Source organism: Emydura macquarii, unplaced genomic scaffold (assembly GCF_026122565.2).
Source record: "Emydura macquarii macquarii isolate MOO-44397 ecotype Brisbane River unplaced genomic scaffold, CSIRO-AGI_Emac_v2 contig_1424, whole genome shotgun sequence".
Lineage (NCBI taxonomy): Eukaryota > Metazoa > Chordata > Testudines > Chelidae > Emydura > Emydura macquarii.
Genome location: NW_027131561.1, coordinates 916,883 through 935,958, shown reverse-complemented (window position 1 = coordinate 935,958; position 19,076 = coordinate 916,883). Strand labels below are relative to the sequence as shown.

Below are 19,076 nucleotides of genomic sequence, written 5' to 3'. Positions count from 1 at the left end.
TTGAAGTTGGCTTTATAAAAAATACTTTTGCTGATTTATTAGAAAACAGTATATTACCACATTTATATTTAAAAAAAAGCGTTGTGTTGTTCCTTGTAAGAGTAATATGTTGTACACTCCTTCTCTGGGATGGTATACAACAGTTATAAGACCTGAGGCCACACACTGAAAAATGAGAAATAAAAGGAAATATTGAATAGCTGCCTCATTCTCTGAGCACTGTCCATGCTGTACACTGAGTAAGGCAGGGGTCCAGTGGACAAAACAGTTTCTGATCATATAATTAAAGGCTGTATCATAATGCATATGCATGTGGGGGCTGAATTAAGGCAGAATGGGTGACCTTAAATCTGGTTTTCCAACTTTTGAGTACTTGACCTTGCACACTAAATAGCTTTCTTTTATATAAAAAAACCCGAGAGTCCTGTAACACCTTAAAGACTAACACATTTCTGCGGGCATAAGCTTTCATGGGCTGCAGCCCGCTTTGTTAGATGCCCACGAAAGCTTATGCCTGCAGAAATGTGTTAGTCTTTAAGATGCTACAGGACTCTCGTTGTTTTTTCAGTATACAGACTAACACGGCTATCCCTCTGGAACTTTCTTTTATATGTAATTTCTTGGTCTTTGTTTTTTTTTTTTTAATCAAGCCACCCCCCAAAAAACTCAAATTATATTATGTGTCACTGTAACAGCCATCATGTGTCATCAGCAGGATTTTAATCCCAAATCTTCAGCACTGCTGCACAGACTTCTACCACTTAAATTAAAGGACTAAGTATATTAGCTGGTAACAGGATACTGCTGTTACCCACCGTGCGTTAGCCAATAACTAATGATATGCAATACACTGAAATAGTAGGATAAAGATGTTGCATATGTTACAGAAAGCCAAGAACAAATATGTAGCAGACTCTCTTTGAGAGACAGCATGACTAAATGGCTGAGATTTGGTCTGTCACATTGGAGATCTGGGTTCTCTACCCTGCATGTGGACCCTATAACGCCCAGCAAAGGTTTGTGAAAGGCAAAGCAATACTAAAATCAGTCATTAGAAAGGTTCTAGGGTAATTTCATTTTCTCCTGGTAGCCAACACAGCACATATTCATCTAAGTCAAAGGATGTTTGCTGGTGGAAAGCAGCAGCAGTATGATGGTAACTCATTTTGTTTGTTCCCCATTCAGGGGGGGGAAAAAGAAAAAGAAAAAAAAGCAGGGGTACTTTCCTAAACTCCACCCACTTGAGAGAATAAAATGGGATGCCTCTCTTAGTAGATTGCGCAGATGTTCAAAATATGAACATATTCTCCGTGGTGGGCTCTTCAGGCTTGGCTGCTTTTCAGTGTGGTACAGATATACCTGTGAACAGGATCACATGGAGATGCAGACACAGTAGGCATGTGCTTAGGGCCCCAGGTTCGAGAGTCACGTGCTGACATCCAAACCCCAGATTTCATTTTAAAAATATGTTTCTAGTGCTCATGGTTGTGAAGAAAAACGTGAAAACATGATTCAAGTGTTACTAGTGAAGCAGTGTCTACCTGAGTCTACAGACAGACTCCAGCAGAGTTTAGAGCAGCAACCACTAGAGCTTGGAGGAAGGCAAGTGGCCTCACATTCACTGCCAAAGAAGAAAATAGTCCCCCAGCCATTATCCTTGTCCCCCCGCCTTATATCCTGAACGTCCAAGGCCTTGTCTACACTAGCAAGTTTTGTCGATGCAAGTTACAGAGATGACCAAAAAGCACGGTAATTATAATGCTTGTGCCTGTCCACACAGCACTCATTGTGTCACTGAAGCTTGTCTACAGTTGATGCTCTAGCATCGATAGTGAGATCAATGCATTGTGGGCAGCTATCCCATTGTGCAACTTGCCACCTTGTTCTGCTAGGAGTTGTGGGAAGGCAGAGAGGATCACAGTGCATCGTGGGTGCAGGCTCAATGTCCCATGATGCGGTGATTTCTGTCCCATCACTCCATGGGTTTCCAACTGCGTTTTGAGGCATTTTTCAATGGCCCCAGTTTCTTGGATGCCTGCCATCTCTTCACTGCTCTCAACTATTGTTGTCAGTGTCCTGAACACATCATGGCTGGTCATGCAGTATATCATGAGCTCCCAGTCGCAATAGAGGCATCTGACCTGCTGTGTCCCATGCAAATGAACAACACTGGATTATAGTTTGCATTTACGGAGCATCTGCACATGGTGCACCGCCGCTTCTGGGCACATGAAACAAGCACTGAGTGGTGGGATCGCATCGTTACGCAGGTCTGAGATGACAAGCAGTGGCTGCAGAACTTTTGAATGAGCAAAGCCACTTCCATGAAACTCTGTGCAGAGCTCGGTCCTGCCCTGCGGTGCAAGGACACCAGAATGAGAGTTGCCCTCTCAGTAGAGAAGCACGTAGCGATCGCTATATGGAAGCTGGCAACTCCAGACTGCTACCGGTCGGTCGCTGATCATTTTGGAGTTGGGAAGCTGTGTTATTGCAAGTGTACTGGCCATTAATCGCATTCTTCTACAAAGGATTGAGTCTTGGAAATATGCGTGAAATAGTGGATGGCTTCGCAGCAATGGGATACCCTAACTGTGGCGGGGTGATAGATGGCACGCATATCTCAATTTTGGCTCTGGACCATCTTACAACAAGGTACATCAATAGAAAGGGATACTTTACGATACTGCAGGAGCTTGTGGATCACTGTGGGCGTTTCACTGACATCAACATGGGTTGGTCAGGGAAGGTGCACGATGCACGCATCTTCAGGAACACTGGCCTATACAGAAAGTTGAAAGCAGGGACCTTCTTTCCAGACCAAAAGATTCCAATGGGGGATGTTAAAATGCCATAATGATCCTGGGAGATCCAGCCTATCCCTTACTGCCAGGGCTCATGAAGTCTTATACAGGCAACCTGGACAGCAGCAAGGAGCGCTTTAATTATTGGCTAAGCAGATGCCAAATGACCATTTAATTTGCGTTTTGGCAGATTAAAAGCTCTCTGGCGATGCCTTATGGCAGGTTAGATCTAAATGAGGAAAATATTCCCATGGTTATAGTCGCCTGCAGTGTGCTCCATAATATTTGTGAAGCTAAGAGTGAAAAGTTTCCCCCCGGGTGGAGTGCAGAGGCAGATCATCTTGTAGCTGAATATGAACAGCCAGATGTCAGGGCTATTGGAGGGGCACAATGGGGACTGAGCAGGGGGAAGAGAAGCATTCGAATCAGAGAGGCCTTGAGGAACTATTTTGACAATGAGCATCAATAATGTGTCTTTATAAACAGCACTGTGCCATACTATGACTGCTATATAGCTTGCACTGTGTATCAATGTGAGGTGTAACCACTGTGTACATGACACAGATAAAGAATGTTTATTCTGTAGAAAGTATATCTTTCTTAAATAACAATTATTCATAACACACATGAAAAGCAGGGCTGGAAGAGAGAAAGCAGTGAGGGAAAGTCCGAGTTATGGCAGCTGGGTGTAAATCCAGCTATCGTTCTGGAAGCTGTCTGAAGTGGTGGAGTAAACCGTGTACTGAGATGGGCTGGGAGTTTGGTAGGACTGTGTGAGTGGAGTTTGGAGAGGGCATGGAATGCAGTTCTGTACTGGTTATAAGGGCGGGTGAGCAATGTTATGAGTGACTTTAGCAGCTCCGTTTGCTCCTCCATGGCTTTTATCATGTGCTCATGACCTGCTATCACTCACTCCTGGTTTTCCCTCCTCTCCTGCCTATCAATTTTCTGGTTTTCAGACATTGTGTGTCTCCATGCCCCCCCCCCCCCCCTTTTTTTTTTTTTTTCTGCCTCAGAGGACTGGAGGAGTTTTTGGAACATCTCTTTGCCTCTCCATGGTCATTTTCTTATTAGACACAGGCACTTGGCGATTGTGGAGGGATTTCCCCTCAAGGGCATGTCTGTAGAAACACTATAAAAATGAATAGAAGCACTATTGTGAGTGCAATAACAGCATTGATGCATTACTTTAAAATACATCTCTTTCACACTGTCCCTTGGCAAGTGCACAGCTCGACGATCAACCAGGGCATGGTGAGTTATGCCCAGGGGAAGGGGATACTCAAGCTGGGGAAAAGGTTCTCGGTGGCTGTTTGGGGTATTGATGCAGGTAGATAGGAACAAAATTTAAAATTGTGTCACCCTTTTAAAAAGGTGGCGGCCATAATATCCGATATCTCACTTCTGAGAGCAAGCAGGGATGATAGGGTGCATCTCCACCATCCAAGCAGCTTCAAATCATGCCTGACCAACCTGATTGCCTTCTGTGATGAGATGACTGACTCTGTGGATGTGGGGAAAGCTGTGGATGTGATATACCTTGACTTTAGCAAAGCTTTTGATATGATCTCCCACAGTATTCTTGCCAGCAAGTTACAGAAGCAGGAGTTGGATGAATGGACTGTAAGGTGGATAGAAAGCTGGCTAGATCATCAGGCTCAACGGGTATTGATCAACGGCTCAATATCTAGCTGGCAGCCAGTACCAAGCAAAGTAACCCAAGAGTCGGTCTCGGGAATGGTTTTGTTCAACATCTTCATTAATGATCTGGAGGATGGGGTGGATTGCACCCTGAGGACACTAAAATGGGGGGAGTGGTAGATATGCTGGTGGGTAGGGATAGGATACGGAGTGACCTAGACAAATTGGAGGATTGGGCCAAAAGAAATCTGATGAGGTTCAACAAGGACAAATGCAGAGTCCTGCACTTAGGACAAAAGAATTCCATGCACTGCTACAGACTGGGGACCGACTGGCTAGGCAGCAGTTCTGCAGAAAAGGACCTGGCGGTTACAGTGGAAAAGAAGCTGGATATGAGTTAACAGTGTGCCCTTGTTGCCAAGAAGGCTAACAGCATATTGGGCTGCATTAGTAGGAGCACTGCCAGCAGATCGTGGGAAGTAATTATCCCCCTCTAGTCGGCACTGGTGAGGCCACGTTTGGAGTATTGTATTCAGTTTTGGGCCCCTCATTACAGGAAGGATGTGGACAAATTGGAGAGAGTCCAGTGGAGGGCAATGAAAATGATTAGGTAGGCTGGAGCATATGACTTATGAGGAGAGGGAACTGGGCTTCTTTAGTCTGCAGAAGAGTGAGGGGAGATTTGATAGCAGCCTTCTAGTACTTGAACGGGGTTCCAAAGAGGATAGAGCTAGGCTGATGGCAGATGACAGAACAAGGAGCAATGGTCTCAAGTTGCAGTGGGGGAGGTCTATGTTGGATATTAGGAAAAGATTTTTCACTAGGAGGGTGGTGAAGCACTGGAATGTGTTACCTAGAGAAGTGGTGGAATCTCCATCCATGGAGCTTTTTAAGGCCCAGCTTGACAAAAAAGTTCTGGCTGGGATGATTTAGTTGGGGTTAGTCCTGTTTTGAGCAGAGGGTTGGACTAGATTACCTCCTGAGGTCCCTTTCAACCCTAATCTTTTATGATTCTATGAAATCAAATCCCTATGTGGCTCACCTGTGTGTTGCTTTGGTCCCTGCACAAGTGACTTTCATTTGGCACGGGAAAGATTCCTGCAACAGGGGAAGAAACAAAGTAGCTCTGCCGATGAATCTCTGGCAGAGGATTGAGAAGTACCTCCAGGAAAGTTTCCTAGGCTATGTCTTCACTGTCGGCAGCAAATTCGTCGCCGCCAGATCGATTTCTTTGGATTGACTGAGTGGTCAGTGAAGACTCGCTCAGTCAATCCAGAAATCGACATATTAAGACCACCTTCTCAAGTGGCGTAGCACTGCGTCAATGGGAACCGCGCAGTGCAGTGAAGATGGCGCGCAGAATAGAAGCAGAGAAGTTGATGGGAGTTACGCAAGTTTTTTGCATAGCTTGTGTAACTCTGGTCGACTGCCGTCAAATCTCGGAGGTAAGTGTAGACAAGCTCCTAGAGATCTCTCTGGAGGATTCCCGTGAAATCTCGGTGTGCATTAACACACTTTTCCACAGCACTGCCTCACTGAACAGGGGTATTGAAAGCACATGCAACACAGCTACTCTTGTACACTTTTATCCCTTCAACCAGTTGTATAATGCAACAAAGCAAACAACAGCTGTACCTCATGCAACCGAGCAGCATCAGCTCAAAATAATCACTTACCTGAGCTCCCCTCTCCTGCATCTGCATGCAAGAGCTGGAGGGCTGGGATTCCTGGGTAAAGAAGAGGTCCTGGCTTTCTATGTCAGCAAACGACCTGGTCCCCTGCTCCGCATTGTCCTTCAACTCGACCTCCTCATCCACAACTTCTTCATTGGGGTTGACTCCAGGGTCCATTGCCTCCAGTATCCCTCACTCTCTCGGCCATGGAGATGGGGTTGCCGTTGAGGATGGCTTCCAGCTCTTTATAGAAGTGGCAGGTCTTTGGCTCTGCACCAGAGCGATGGTTTGACTCCCTAGCCTTCTGGTACCCCTGCCGCTGCTCCTTAAATTTCATATGGCACTGCAGTGTGTCACGTTCAGAGCCCTTCTCCACCATGAAATGAGAAACCTGACCATAGTTCCTTCAGCGGAGTGGAGCTGGGACTGCACAGCCTCCTCTCCCGAAATGCCGATCAGATCCAGAAGCTCCAGTATGCTCCAAGCAGGACACTGTTTGGTGTGTGGAGCTGCCATGGTCAGCTGGGAAGATGAGATGTGAGCTCTCCACGCCGACCAAGCAGAAAGTGGAATTTCAAAAATTCCCGGGACTTTAAAGGGGAAGGAACAGATGGCTGCAAGGTAGTGGAGTTCAAACTGATGCCCAGAGAGGTCAGGATGGGCATTGTGGGACACTTCCTGGAGGCCATTTACCATGACATAACCAAGCGCGGTGTCTACATTCACATTTTGTTGCTAAAAGTATGACGCAAAAAGCTCTAAATCTCTCGTTGAGGTGATTTTATTTTGTCACAAACTCAAGAGAGTTGGGTCGGTGGAGGTGTGTGTGTGTGATTGCAGTATGTAAACCCACTGTTTAGACATAAAAAGCTGACTTGGGTTGACCAAAGTCTTTCGTGTAGACCAGGCCATAATGGGATGGGGGATGAGGGGCCTGGCTATAGTGAGGGCTGGGTGTACAACTTGGCCTACCTAAGCAACAAAGGATGTGACTCTCTAGTTATTTCACTTGCAGAAATAATTTTTTGTCACCATTATCACTACAGAGACAAATACAACTGTAGAAGTGCTATTTAGCCTCTTGCAATATATAAAACTGACAGCTAGAATCTCATTATAGAACCTTTATTTCTAGTGCTGGCTGGTAATTACTGAAGCAGTAATTTAGCACAGGAGTCCTGAGTTTGATCTCTTGATTTTTGTTGTTTAAACAAATCATAGATGACTGACAGGGGTAGTTCAACTAAACAGGGACCTGAAAGTCTTGTGTGCTTCTTCCACATATATTCTTCCACATTCAGATCTGATGCACCACTAAGATGACATGTTGTGAATGGCTTGGAGAGAGCAAGTTTGCAGCATCCCAAGTTGATGCAAACACTTGTTTCACAGACACAGCTGTTCCCGGGTTTCTCTGCAAGGTCTCCCCACGGCCTATTTCTTCTTAACTTTCAGGCCTCAGCTCTTCTTCCAGAATGAGCAGCTGGCACAGCAGCAGTTGCTACACACATGCCAGCTGGCCAGCTACTCCTGAGGGACCTTCTCCCGTCCCAAATCCCAAACTGCTGCCAGTTCTGTTAACTGTCTGCCTGGCTGGCTGCTTATCCAAAACCAAGCCCCCAAATTTACGGCGTGCTACACCCATGCCCCATTGGTTGATACAGCCCCAACGCTGCCTCTTCCCTCCTTCTGTGAAATTTCACTGGAGAGCACAATATCAGGTATTACCACCTCCAACACAGAGGAAGCCAAAATGGCCATGTGACATGCTGTATGACTGCCTCTTTGGTGCCCCAAGAAAAGTCCACAATTGTTAATGAAAATCTCTCAGTTTAAAATCACGGCAATGATTGTGCCACTAAAAAGCCAGAAATGGACAAGCTGTAGCTCAGAGACCAAACGCAGACTGCAGAGAGCTACTATGTGACTTTTGTGGCTTCCCTCATTTTTAATACAAATAATGTGTTCTCTTCTCAGATGAAGAGGGAGCCAGGAGGTAGCATGAGAGGATCTATAATCTCTTCAGACCACACCTCCACACTAAAGATGGGGTTTGAGATTTGTACACTCTACTAAGGGATTTAGCCACAAAATTCCCATTATTTTCAGAGGGAGTTGCTAAATCCCCTAGACAGCTTTGATATTCTAAACCAGGGAAGCCGCATTCTGTTTCATGTATCTTAACTGAGTGCTGCCTCAAGGCACCTGGCAAGTTGGTAATGTGGGCAAATCTTGGGCACCGTGCTCAAAGCAGAAGGCACACAACTCAACTGTATGATGCCTAGCTGAGCTTAGCAGTTCCGAGAAGCTTGTTTAGCCTCATAAAGGGAGACTACATATTGAATACACCAGCACTGTAACGTGTACCTCCAATCTGTAAGGTCCTTTCTGGCTATGCCCACACTTTAATAGCTTTCTGGAACAACTCCCCCCAGTGCTCTCATATTACAACTGTTGGTGAATGGTGAATATCATGCCGCTGCAAGAGCATTATTCAAACCAAAGGCCATCTGAATACAGGAAAATATGCTCTACACTTTAGCTTACTTATTGCATGTGCCCCATTCTCCTCTCCATTCACAGTGGCTTCTCCATTCTTTGGTGTGTTCTGCTGGGAAACAGCAGTCGTCGCTGCTGCTGCCGTCGCTGCTGCCGCTGCCGCCGCCGTTGCTGCCGCTGCCGCACTGGCTTGTTGCTGAGCTAGTTTCTCTCTGAATGCCTGTTGCCTGGTCTGTACCACGTCAGGCATCACTGCATCTATCAGAGATAGTGACTCTATCGGCCTGCCATCAAATACTGTACCATCCTGGGGAACAAAATAAACAGGGGGAAAATTGCAGACTTAGGATCTTCACAATGGAGAAAAGTCTGTAGAGAGGGGAATATCATAGAGAAACCAAACATAGGGATAGTGTGAGGTTACAGGACTATGATAAGTATAAGAACACTGGAGATATCTCTTGCATAATGTCTACAACCCTGGTGTCCCAGCTTTGCTTAGCAATATCTTATGTGGATGGATAATTCGTTGAAAGGGTATGTAAATTCAGGTACACAAGCGATTTGAATTATGAAAGAAAATGAAGTTATGCAAAGGTTAATTATCTAAATCCAGAAAATGTCCCCTTGATTTTACATTCCATAATAAAAGAGGCAAGGGCTACGTAGAGAAATAGACAGGGGTCGAACTGAGAAAAAAAAATGGTGTTTTCACCCACTCCACTCAGAAACCAAACTCCAACTATTTGTGGCACTCAAATGAGATATCATTTTCAGCAGATTGTGTTGAACTGCAGTATGATCAACCCTATTCTGTATGCACTCTAATAAATAGTGAAATAGTTAATGTTGGCAATTATATTTTCATAATTAGGCTTCAGTGTTAACGCACCATTCAAGTTAATGGAAAAGTTCACACCTCTTAGAACTATTGTTTTAGACTCAGGCAAACATCATTACATCAGTTTACATTTGGTTCCCATTTTGCAGGTTATCTTCATAACCACAAGTGCTAGAGATTTAATTTTTTCAATATGAAAGCAAGGTTGCAAGCCATCCCAGTTTGACTCTTGGAAATAGAGGTGACCCATCAGTGAAAGATTTCTAAAATAGCAATATACAGTTGAGAGAGATTGGTTGGGAAGTGGTAAAATGAGTAGTTGGGAAACAATTCTCACTTTATAATAAAAAAGCCCCACCACAACAAATTAAAAATTGAAATCTAACGATAACAATTGGATGGACTAGTATGCACTTGTTGGAACTATCATTTTTTAATATTAATTTAAAGGATATAATTTTAAAAAATAATGTAATGAACATTTATTCATACCTCCTTGGAGAAAATGTATGAATTATTAGAGAAGACGCAAAAGCAAGCTTGCGTTCCCGCTCCTCAATGGTTTTCATGTAAATCCCTGCACAGACATTTCTTTGGATGCTAGCTCAAGTCCTGGCTGCACAACGAAGGAATCATTTGGCAGATGGATCCTGGCAGCTGAATTTTAGCTGTAAAACTCCTCACTAGAATATTTCCATGAACAAACAAACTTGCTCTTTCCAAAGATCCCACTGGGATTTTAAAAACATTCAGAGAGTTCTTAATTATTCAAAACACACACACACATTTATGGATTAGTCATCAGAAGAAACATTTTCAGTCAGTTACTATCTGTGACCAAGCAGTTTACCAGTGGCGTGACAGACTGACAAAATCCTGAACCTTATGGAATTAAGGTAAACTTTACTGCATTAAATTAAACCATATTGAATTAGGATTAATATCTTTGGGATACATTGTGTTACAAATGTAATTTGTATGTGCTATTGTGGTATTGTGTTTACTTTCTCTACAGAGGCAGCACATGAGTCTTTCGTCTGGGGAGACTATGCCCTTCCACTTTTTTCCTGCCTTAAGGGAGAGCGATGGAGGAAAGGGGGTGGAGAGGAATGAGCAGAGGGCGAGGCCTCAGGAGAAGAGGACGACCAGGGGCGGGAAGAGGCCAAGCGAGGGCGGGGCCTTGGGATGCAGCACGGGTGGGACCCTGAGGAGCAGCAGGACCATGGTCGAGGTGCCAGTGGCCCTCTCCACTTCTAGGGAGCTTCCGGCCACAAAGGCGACAGACCAGTGATGTGCCTCCAAAGGGAGGTGACCCGCATCCAGCATATGACCCCTGCATGGCAAGCCTTTTTTGGCTTAGCCTCCCCAAGCCTCTTATACATGCTGCCCATGCTTCTCTAGTAGAGAGGGAGATGCTAATGTATTTCTTCCATTTTCAGCCTTTAACGCTCCTTCCCCACCCCACCAGATACATGCATATACTAGTTCAAACTGGATTTTCCAGACAAAGAAAGGACTTTTGGATAAATAGCCTGAGTTTAAACTGACTCAGCAGTCAGGCAGTCTGTCCTGATCCAGCAAAAGGACAAGATTCCTGCTCCATGGAGGCCCCAATCCTTAGGGAAGGATTGGAGAGACTTGGCCTACGGAGGCCCCATAAGACTGGGTCCTTGTTCTGAGCTGAAGCTGTTACAAACATGTAACCCCAAGGAAATGCCTAGGGTGGGGGTTTGAAGGACTTATCCGGCCAGAAACAATGTGCTAGAGGCCTCACAGTCCTACCACACCCCAGGAAACAGTAATGGAGGTGAGTCCTCCAAGCTACCTAGCATAGCTGCATAGGGTGCAGCCAATCAGAAAAAGGCTGCAGGGAAGCAGCCAGTTAGGGCCCAGCAGGCTCATATAAAAGGAGCTGCAGGGCCACAGTGAGTTCAGTCTACTGGCAGGGACTAGGGGAACAAGGAAGGTGCTCCTGGCTGGCTGCAGGAGCTGAAAGGCTAAACAGAACAGTTGCTGGCATGGATTTGGGGAGCAAGTAAGGTGCTCCTGGCTGGCTGCAAGGGCCAAAGCAAATTGTCTGCTGGAAGGGACCAGGGGAACAGGAAGGTGCTCCTGGCTGGCTGCTGGGACTGAGTAAGATAAGGGCTGTTGGGAAGTGGTCCAGGGAAATGTAGTTTGTTAAAGGGATATGGCACACAGCTGCTACTTATAGGGCCCCTGGGTTGGGGCCTGGAATAGTGGGTGGGCCTGGGTCTGTTGGACTGTTAAAGGACTGAGCCTGAGGGAGGCTACAGAACATTACTGAGGGCATTGAAATAGGCCTAGCTGGACTGTATACCCTGGATGGGGTTTGTTTTATTTTCACACATGGACTGTGGGTGACTTGGCCGGAAGGCTGAGGCACTGAAGACCCACCTGACGAGTGCAGCGGCCCACAAGGGGCACTGTGAGTGGAGAAATCAAGAAAAAACTGGACGCACGCACACAGTCAACCGGGGGGCACTCATGTGAAGTGAGTGCGCTCTGGGAGTTACACCACATTAAGGCTGGGGTTCCTGGTAAGCTTATTAGCATGCATGTAGGTTCTTTTATTGTTTTTAAACATGTTTTCTCTGTAGTGCTTTTTACCCTAAGAATAAAATAGACTTCCTTAGAAATATCTTTGTAATACTTTTATCTGTTGACAATTGCTATCAGTCTTTGAAGAGAAAGCAAGCTGGTGTCCTTGGGCAACCTGTCTTGCTGGGAACTACACAGTGTAGGCAGGGAACTGTGCAGCCTTAAAATATCCCTATCAAAAGGCAAGAGAGACTTGGGTCTCCACTCAAGACAGGCAACAGCTGGGGAGCTGAAGACCTGAGAATGGGTGCTCTGGCTGGACTAGTGAGGGGAACAACAGGTGCAGTTTTCTTGAATTGTGATAAGTGGCATATGAAACTTTTAACTGAAGGCACACAGGGCTCGATCCTATATTGAAGGCAATGGCAAAACTCCCATTAACTTTCATGTTGGAGGATTGGGGCTAAGAGGGACAAATTATCACCACAGTCTTAACCAGGCCTCTGTTTTTGCACTCAGAATATTGTGGGAACAATTATGGTCATTACTGTAGATGTCTAAGGACTTACTAAATACTTGCTGACACAGTCAGATACTTAGATGTATGTTAACATAATTGCAGGCATAAAAAAAATGAAGTTGGAATATAAAACTCAGGCTTGTTATTGTATATAGAATTTTAAAATCAGATCCCTGGCCCTAATTTTGTGCCAGAAGGGACTCAAAAGTTGTAACAAGCAAGGATTTGAGATTTCCCCTCAGTGCAGGGGAGTCCTTGGAGAACACAAAGCAGTACAGGAGGCATGCTGGCTTGGGAGGGAGATATTTCTGCCCACCACACGTTAGAATAAGTGCATATTGGTTGCTTATTACTTTTTGCCTGTCTTGCCTGTTTTTAGATTGTAAGCTCCCTCTCTTTAAAACAACCACCAGAAAAGATAGGTGATCATTGCTGGCATGAAAGAAAATGCTGAGGCATTTAGGTCTAGCCTTAACCTTCTTTGAACGCCATAATTAGTAAGGAAATGCTTCCAATTCCCTCTAAGCTTTGTCTTCCATTGGTCATTTCGGAACTCAATGTCTTTGTGTGCATGTTTAAGTATGGAGTGCAAGAACGATCCTTTAAAATAAAGGTGGCAAAAATTGTATTTGCAATTATAAAGCACAATTATATTAAGGGACATGAAATTGGAAATAAACTTATTAAATTAAATATCACAATTAGATGAGATAATTCATAATGAATTTCAGTTTAAATAAGTTGAAACACAGTGAAGCATAAAAAATTGTGATTATCAGTGTGAAGAAAAGTATAAAAGCATCCTCAATCTTAATAGTGACAGTGTATGTATTTTTAAAGCATTTGCTCAATTTGGGCTGTGATCCTGAAATTAGATCCACATGGAATGACTTTTGCATCAGCATTGAAGCCAAACTGTCAGTCGCAATGTGTGCTGGTGCAAGGGTCTATCCGCCTGGATCCAATTGCAACATGGGGGCAAAATGTTAAGTGGCAGAAAATCAAGAAAAATCCTCAAAGGTGTTTTATTATTACAAATACATCAGCTTGTAATTTGGCATTAATCTCAGCTGCCATTGCTTTAATATTAAAGAAAACCAAAACAAACCACTAAATATTGCTGGTTCCACAGAGAGAAAAAAACCCATAAAATTTTACCTCTACAAATGAGCAATATAAAACCATATCCTATATTATAGAATACAAGCTTTTCTTCACCCTCTTTCCCCCATACTTTTGTTCTCACTCCTACTGCTCAGGCACTAATATTTTACAATCAAAAGAGATAACAGCTTTCATATGAATTAATATACATTAAAGATCCCCACCAACCACATATTACCTGACTCTCAGCGGTAAAAATGTTCCCCTCCCTTTGTGTTTTTATTAAATATTTATTAGCTTGGGTATTATAATGGATTTTTCCATGCCTACTCAAGTTAGCTGGGGTGGGAGAGTGAGCATGTACATGGGAAATTATGATGACTTATTTAGAATCAAGATCTTGTTTAATTAAAAGTATCATTGGGGAGTATTTTGTAATATAGTAATTGTGCATTTGGCTTGTCTCACTTCCTTTTGCTATGGCATCATGTTCTTAAATTAGGCAGGGCAGAACTACTGGACTTTCCTATGCAGTCCTTTTGTTTCACCAAACAGTTCACCTTGTTGGGAGCTTGTAGAATATAAATAGCATGCCCAAGTCCACAGAACAATTCAACAGCAGAGCCAGGATTAGAATTCAGGAATGCCTTGACTCTAGTCCTTTGCTCAGCCGCACTATTTGAACACACACGTCTTTTCCAGGACTTGATCCAAAAGCCCATTGAAGTCAATGGCAAAATTCCCTTTGATTTCAGTGGGTTTTGGATCAGGCCCTTTAGAGCTTGCTAGGAGTACTCTCTACTAACAGAGTATACAAGTGAAGTTTTAAGTTACATTGCAGACTTTTCCCTTTTAATTCTTCTGTGGTCTTGAAAACAAACACTTTTTAAAAAAAAAAATAAAAGGACATATTTTCTCATGCACTATAAGGCTCCCTGTATTTTTAACTTGTTTACTTAGGCACCAGTAACATCAAAGAAATCCATTTAAGTCCTGTAAAGAAAATCCTCAAACCTGTAATTGACCTCACTGAAAGTATCTTTTTGGGTGCTTCTGTACGGGAAACGTATTAAAATGAAGCTAATCCCCAGACATCTCAGAAGCTGTCTCATGTTCATCGGACCTGTTTAGTTCAACCAAAAATGTGTGGTTTGTACGCCAACTTCTAGCACGTCTGTAAATTGCAAAAGTGCACTTTCTGCTTGTGGCAATGAGTGTACTTACTTCGTTGATGCTGATCTCAGCCTCCACATACTGCAGGCCTTTCTGAAGAATAGAGATGAGGGCAGCAGGGGGCACTAGTGTTCCATTGATGTTGGATTGACTAATGTGGCTTTCGATACCAAATGTAAAGGCCGAATGGGAGAAACCTGAAAGCAGGAAAGGAAGCCATGATATGAAATCTGAACTCATCAGCGTGATAGGCACCCTTTTCAATCTAAAAATAATACTGTTTAAACCGGTGAAATGCACTGAAACATAAACAGAAGAATACAGTTTAATTGGATTGGGTCAGTTGGGTTAACAGAGCCATCTTGCTGTTTCTTCTTCCTCTCCTCTCCTCTCCCCTCCCATTTCATTTGTAAACAAAAATTATATAGAAATGAAAAGCCCACACAATCAGTGTTCAAGCAAAACTATACCTATTAAAGAAACTCATGCTGGTGGCAAGGGTAGCTAATAAAATTTGACTCAAATCTTCTGTTTCCTCTCTAATTTAGCATCAAGCTTTTCAGAAGCCAAATACTTAAATCTCAATCAATGCACAGGTTGCATCTGGCCAAGGCATATTTGCAGCTCACACAGGGGAGACATTCTCTTACAGAAGATAAGAAATAGTCAATCCTCTGCCCACAGCTCTGATTACTGGCTTTAATCTGACATGCAGCGCTTAGTCATTATAATATGAAACAACAACAAAAAGACAGAGGCCACTCTCATGGATCTATTTTCTGGAAGTGAACAGAAATAGCAAAAATAATGAATTAGAATGTATCACATCACAGATGATAAGCCAATTCACTGGCACCACTCCTCTGTTAACCATAAGCCTTTCTCCTCCCCATTTCATTTTTGTCATCTTCCTCGGAAACAGCTGATAATGAAGCACTCTGCATCTCAAATTAAGGGATTAGGTGGATAAACGTTGAAAGAAGGAGCTGCAGTTTAAATCACTAGGGGAAACTAGTCAGAACTGTTGCTTTGTGAAAAGACCAGTCTTACAACTTGGAAAAGAACCTGGCCTGTGCATGTGAATGAACATGTGGGAGGGGGAAGGGAGAACAGGATGTAGATATAACTGTAGGAACCCATTTATCACCACATTGTCTCCAGAGCATTAATCTAACATTAAAAGCCTTGGGGAAACCACCAACGCCATGCCTCAAACAGGAAAACCCTCACACTCTCCACCGACTAGACGAGTGGGAGAAGAGAACAGCAGCTCTCAAATGAAAAGACTTCCGTTATATACATATCTACACCTCTTCCCCCTGTCAACAGCGGTTTAATTTATAGTTTTGTCCGTTAAGGGATTCCCCCTCCCCCTCCCCCCCCCATCAATACTCTGTCCAACTATGCGTGGGGAAAGGGAGGGGACTATGGAGTTATTCCAGAATTTTAAGAGGGATGCTCTCTCTCTTTTAAAGATTCTGTTGGCAACCATTCCAACTATGATCACAGTTAGTTGGATCAGTAGCAAAAACAAACTCAGAAATATAATCTCCCCACCCCCTCCCCTGACACACACCCATTAAAACGGAAATATTTGTTTCTCTAAGTTCCTCTCCTTCCCTCCACCCCCCTCCACCCTTCGGTTAGTTGTCTTCTCTTCCCCCTCATCTTGACTTCTGCCACTGTCTCCATACATCCGGTGTCACTGTGTATGCTGAAGAGGTTAAGCTCTGAATACAAGCCCAGCTCTGAAAAAGAATAATGGGTGAAGTAAAACACAGAACTGAGTAACTGTGAGATCTTATTTATGTCGCCCTGGTCCTTCGCTACCCGCTCCTGCCCTTCTTCGGTTTATTTGTTGCCTGACCTCCTGTCACATCCAAATTAGATTGTAAGCTCTGCAGGGCAGGGACCTTTTTTTTAAATTTGTTTTGTAAAATGTGTAAAGCACATTTCTGGCTGGTACAAAAATAAGTAAATAAATAAAGTGAACATAGTTAATCTGTGCTGGAATGTGTCCATCCAGAGCCTTGGTCTCATAACAGAGTTGCTTAACACTAACATCTCCATATCTTGGGTGTGTTTATCCAATGTTACCCGAACAGGTCCTACTTTATTTTAAATTTGTGCACATTATAACATTATTTTTAAAGTTAGCCCTTTTCAGGATGTTGTCATTGATATCATGGCTGACCTACTCATGCACTCATAAATGGAGAGTATTCGGGTGATTAAGCTGTGGCTCAAGAAGCATTAAAGTTCAGACAGCAGTTACTTTGTGAACTGAAAGGTTAGGATTTTGTAAGTGGTCTCTGGCTAAATCAAAGGACTGGTGGCATTAAAACTCCAAATCATCAAACTACTGCCGCAACGGATGTAAAACTAATAGTGTAGATGTACACTAGGTTTCATTTTAACTACACTTTTGCACCTGCTATTGCATCCCCTTCTCAGTTGGCTGTTAGCTGATTGTGGGTTATATCTTGAGCCAGCAGACTGTAGGTTATAATTTAGGCCTGCAGCTAATCACCTTGCTCAATTCTGAGGGACATGACACCTCATCGAAGGCTGCTAACTCATCATCACCTGCTTGAACATGAAAATGCACTTATTCAGCATGCAACAGTCACATGAATACAGACAGCTGCAGTTTTTCATTTCACACCCTGAAAATATTATGCAGGGAAGGGACTTGAAACATGGATTTAAAAACAGATGTTTAGCTTCCAGGTTATATGAATATATAGCATCTCTGCAGATGTTTAAGTGACATACCGTTACAAGAGCAACTGCCAGATAGCAAAACAAAACAGTCATGGCTATGGCATCACTGAAAGGCAATATTCAATCTTTTGTGCATCAGCCACATTAAATAATCAAGACAGCTTCCATAACATTTTAACAAATAAGACTGCAGTGTGAGAATCACAGAGTTTATCAAACAAAGGCTGGCTGGCTGAGAGATGTCTGATGTCATAATTCCATTTAGAGCTGTCTTGAAACTAAACTGTATGTTTAAAAAAAAAAACGCTATCTTCGAGATTTCTGTTTTTCTCCAGCAAAATTTTATAAAATCAATAGGGAAATGGACACTTTGTACAATATATACTTTTAAAGTATAACACACACAACAGGAGACCTGAATGAAGCTGCACACACGTCAGGGTTCCAATGACATCGTAAATCACTTGAGCTTTGCTTTTATCGTTACCAGATGTCATCAGATCTCTTTGATGTCTGTGTGCAGTATTGCATAGCAGTGTTGTCTCTCTCTGTATTTCAGCCATATACAGAGATGATCTCCATTAAACAAAGGCAAGTTTCAAAGGTTAGCTATTTAAATGGTCATGTTACATGGAGAGTTAACTTGGCCCCTCTTCTAAGGTTCATAAACCCACATTAAGGAACTAAAAGCCAAGAAACTAGAACACCACCCCCTCTGATTACTGTGTGCAGACTGTTGAGGCAGTTGGGGAGGGGGAGAGCAGAGACAGAATGTGCTCTGCAAATGGGAACCTTAAGATATGATTTGATGGGGATAATGTGAATTTGTAATGGACTGAAACCAGAAACACTGCAATAATACTGAATAAAGCAGGAGAGAAAAGTTTTGAATCTGTGGCTTGTCTACATGACAGTCAAAAAAATTAATCCAAATTAACTAAAGGTGTGAATGTAAAGATTACTTAAACTGCATTAAACCCCTGTGGACATACTCATAAATAGCCTTAATTTGGTTTAGCGTAATTTAAATCAAACTAAAACAAATTAAGGTCACTTAAATTCTCTATGAGGCCATGTCTACATTACAAAATTAAGTTGACCTAATTAACGTCGGCATACAGCTGCCCAGTAATTACATCACTTGTGCATGTTTACACTTTGCTTCTTGTATAAGCGGTGCACGTCCTCCCTACTCCTGGAGGTGGCGGTGGTAAGTCAACATAGTGGGGCAGCTAAATTTCACTCCCGCCAATGTAAATGTAGACAGTTTCATAGTTAGGTCGACGTTCGTAAGATGTCTAGCGTTAACCTAACTCTATAATGTAGACCAGATCTGAGAGTGTCCATACAGGTGTTTAATGCATGTTAACTAAACCACTTAAAATTCATACCTTTAGTTAATTTGGATTAATTTTCTTGAGCGTCCCTTTGTAGACAAGCACTGTGTCTCCATGTATATTATTTCCCATAAAATTGATTTAATTTTCATCATTGCTGTAATTCCATATTGTTTCACAAATTATTATTAATTTGTATTCTGG

At 43.1% G+C, this 19,076-nt stretch overlaps 1 protein-coding gene across 6 annotated transcripts in view; it reads right to left on the bottom strand.

The window, feature by feature from the left end:
* Positions 1–19,076, bottom strand: part of TBL1X (transducin beta like 1 X-linked) — a 255,757-nt gene that overhangs the window by 31,668 nt on the left and 205,013 nt on the right. For all 6 annotated transcript variants that reach the window (XM_067553003.1, XM_067553005.1, XM_067553004.1 and 3 more), the window contains 2 exons: positions 14,863–15,008; positions 8,663–8,921 (listed from right to left, as the gene is read on the bottom strand). In XM_067553003.1, the coding sequence (XP_067409104.1) occupies positions 8,663–8,921; positions 14,863–15,008 (405 nt within the window). The remainder of the gene's footprint in view (positions 1–8,662; positions 8,922–14,862; positions 15,009–19,076) is intronic.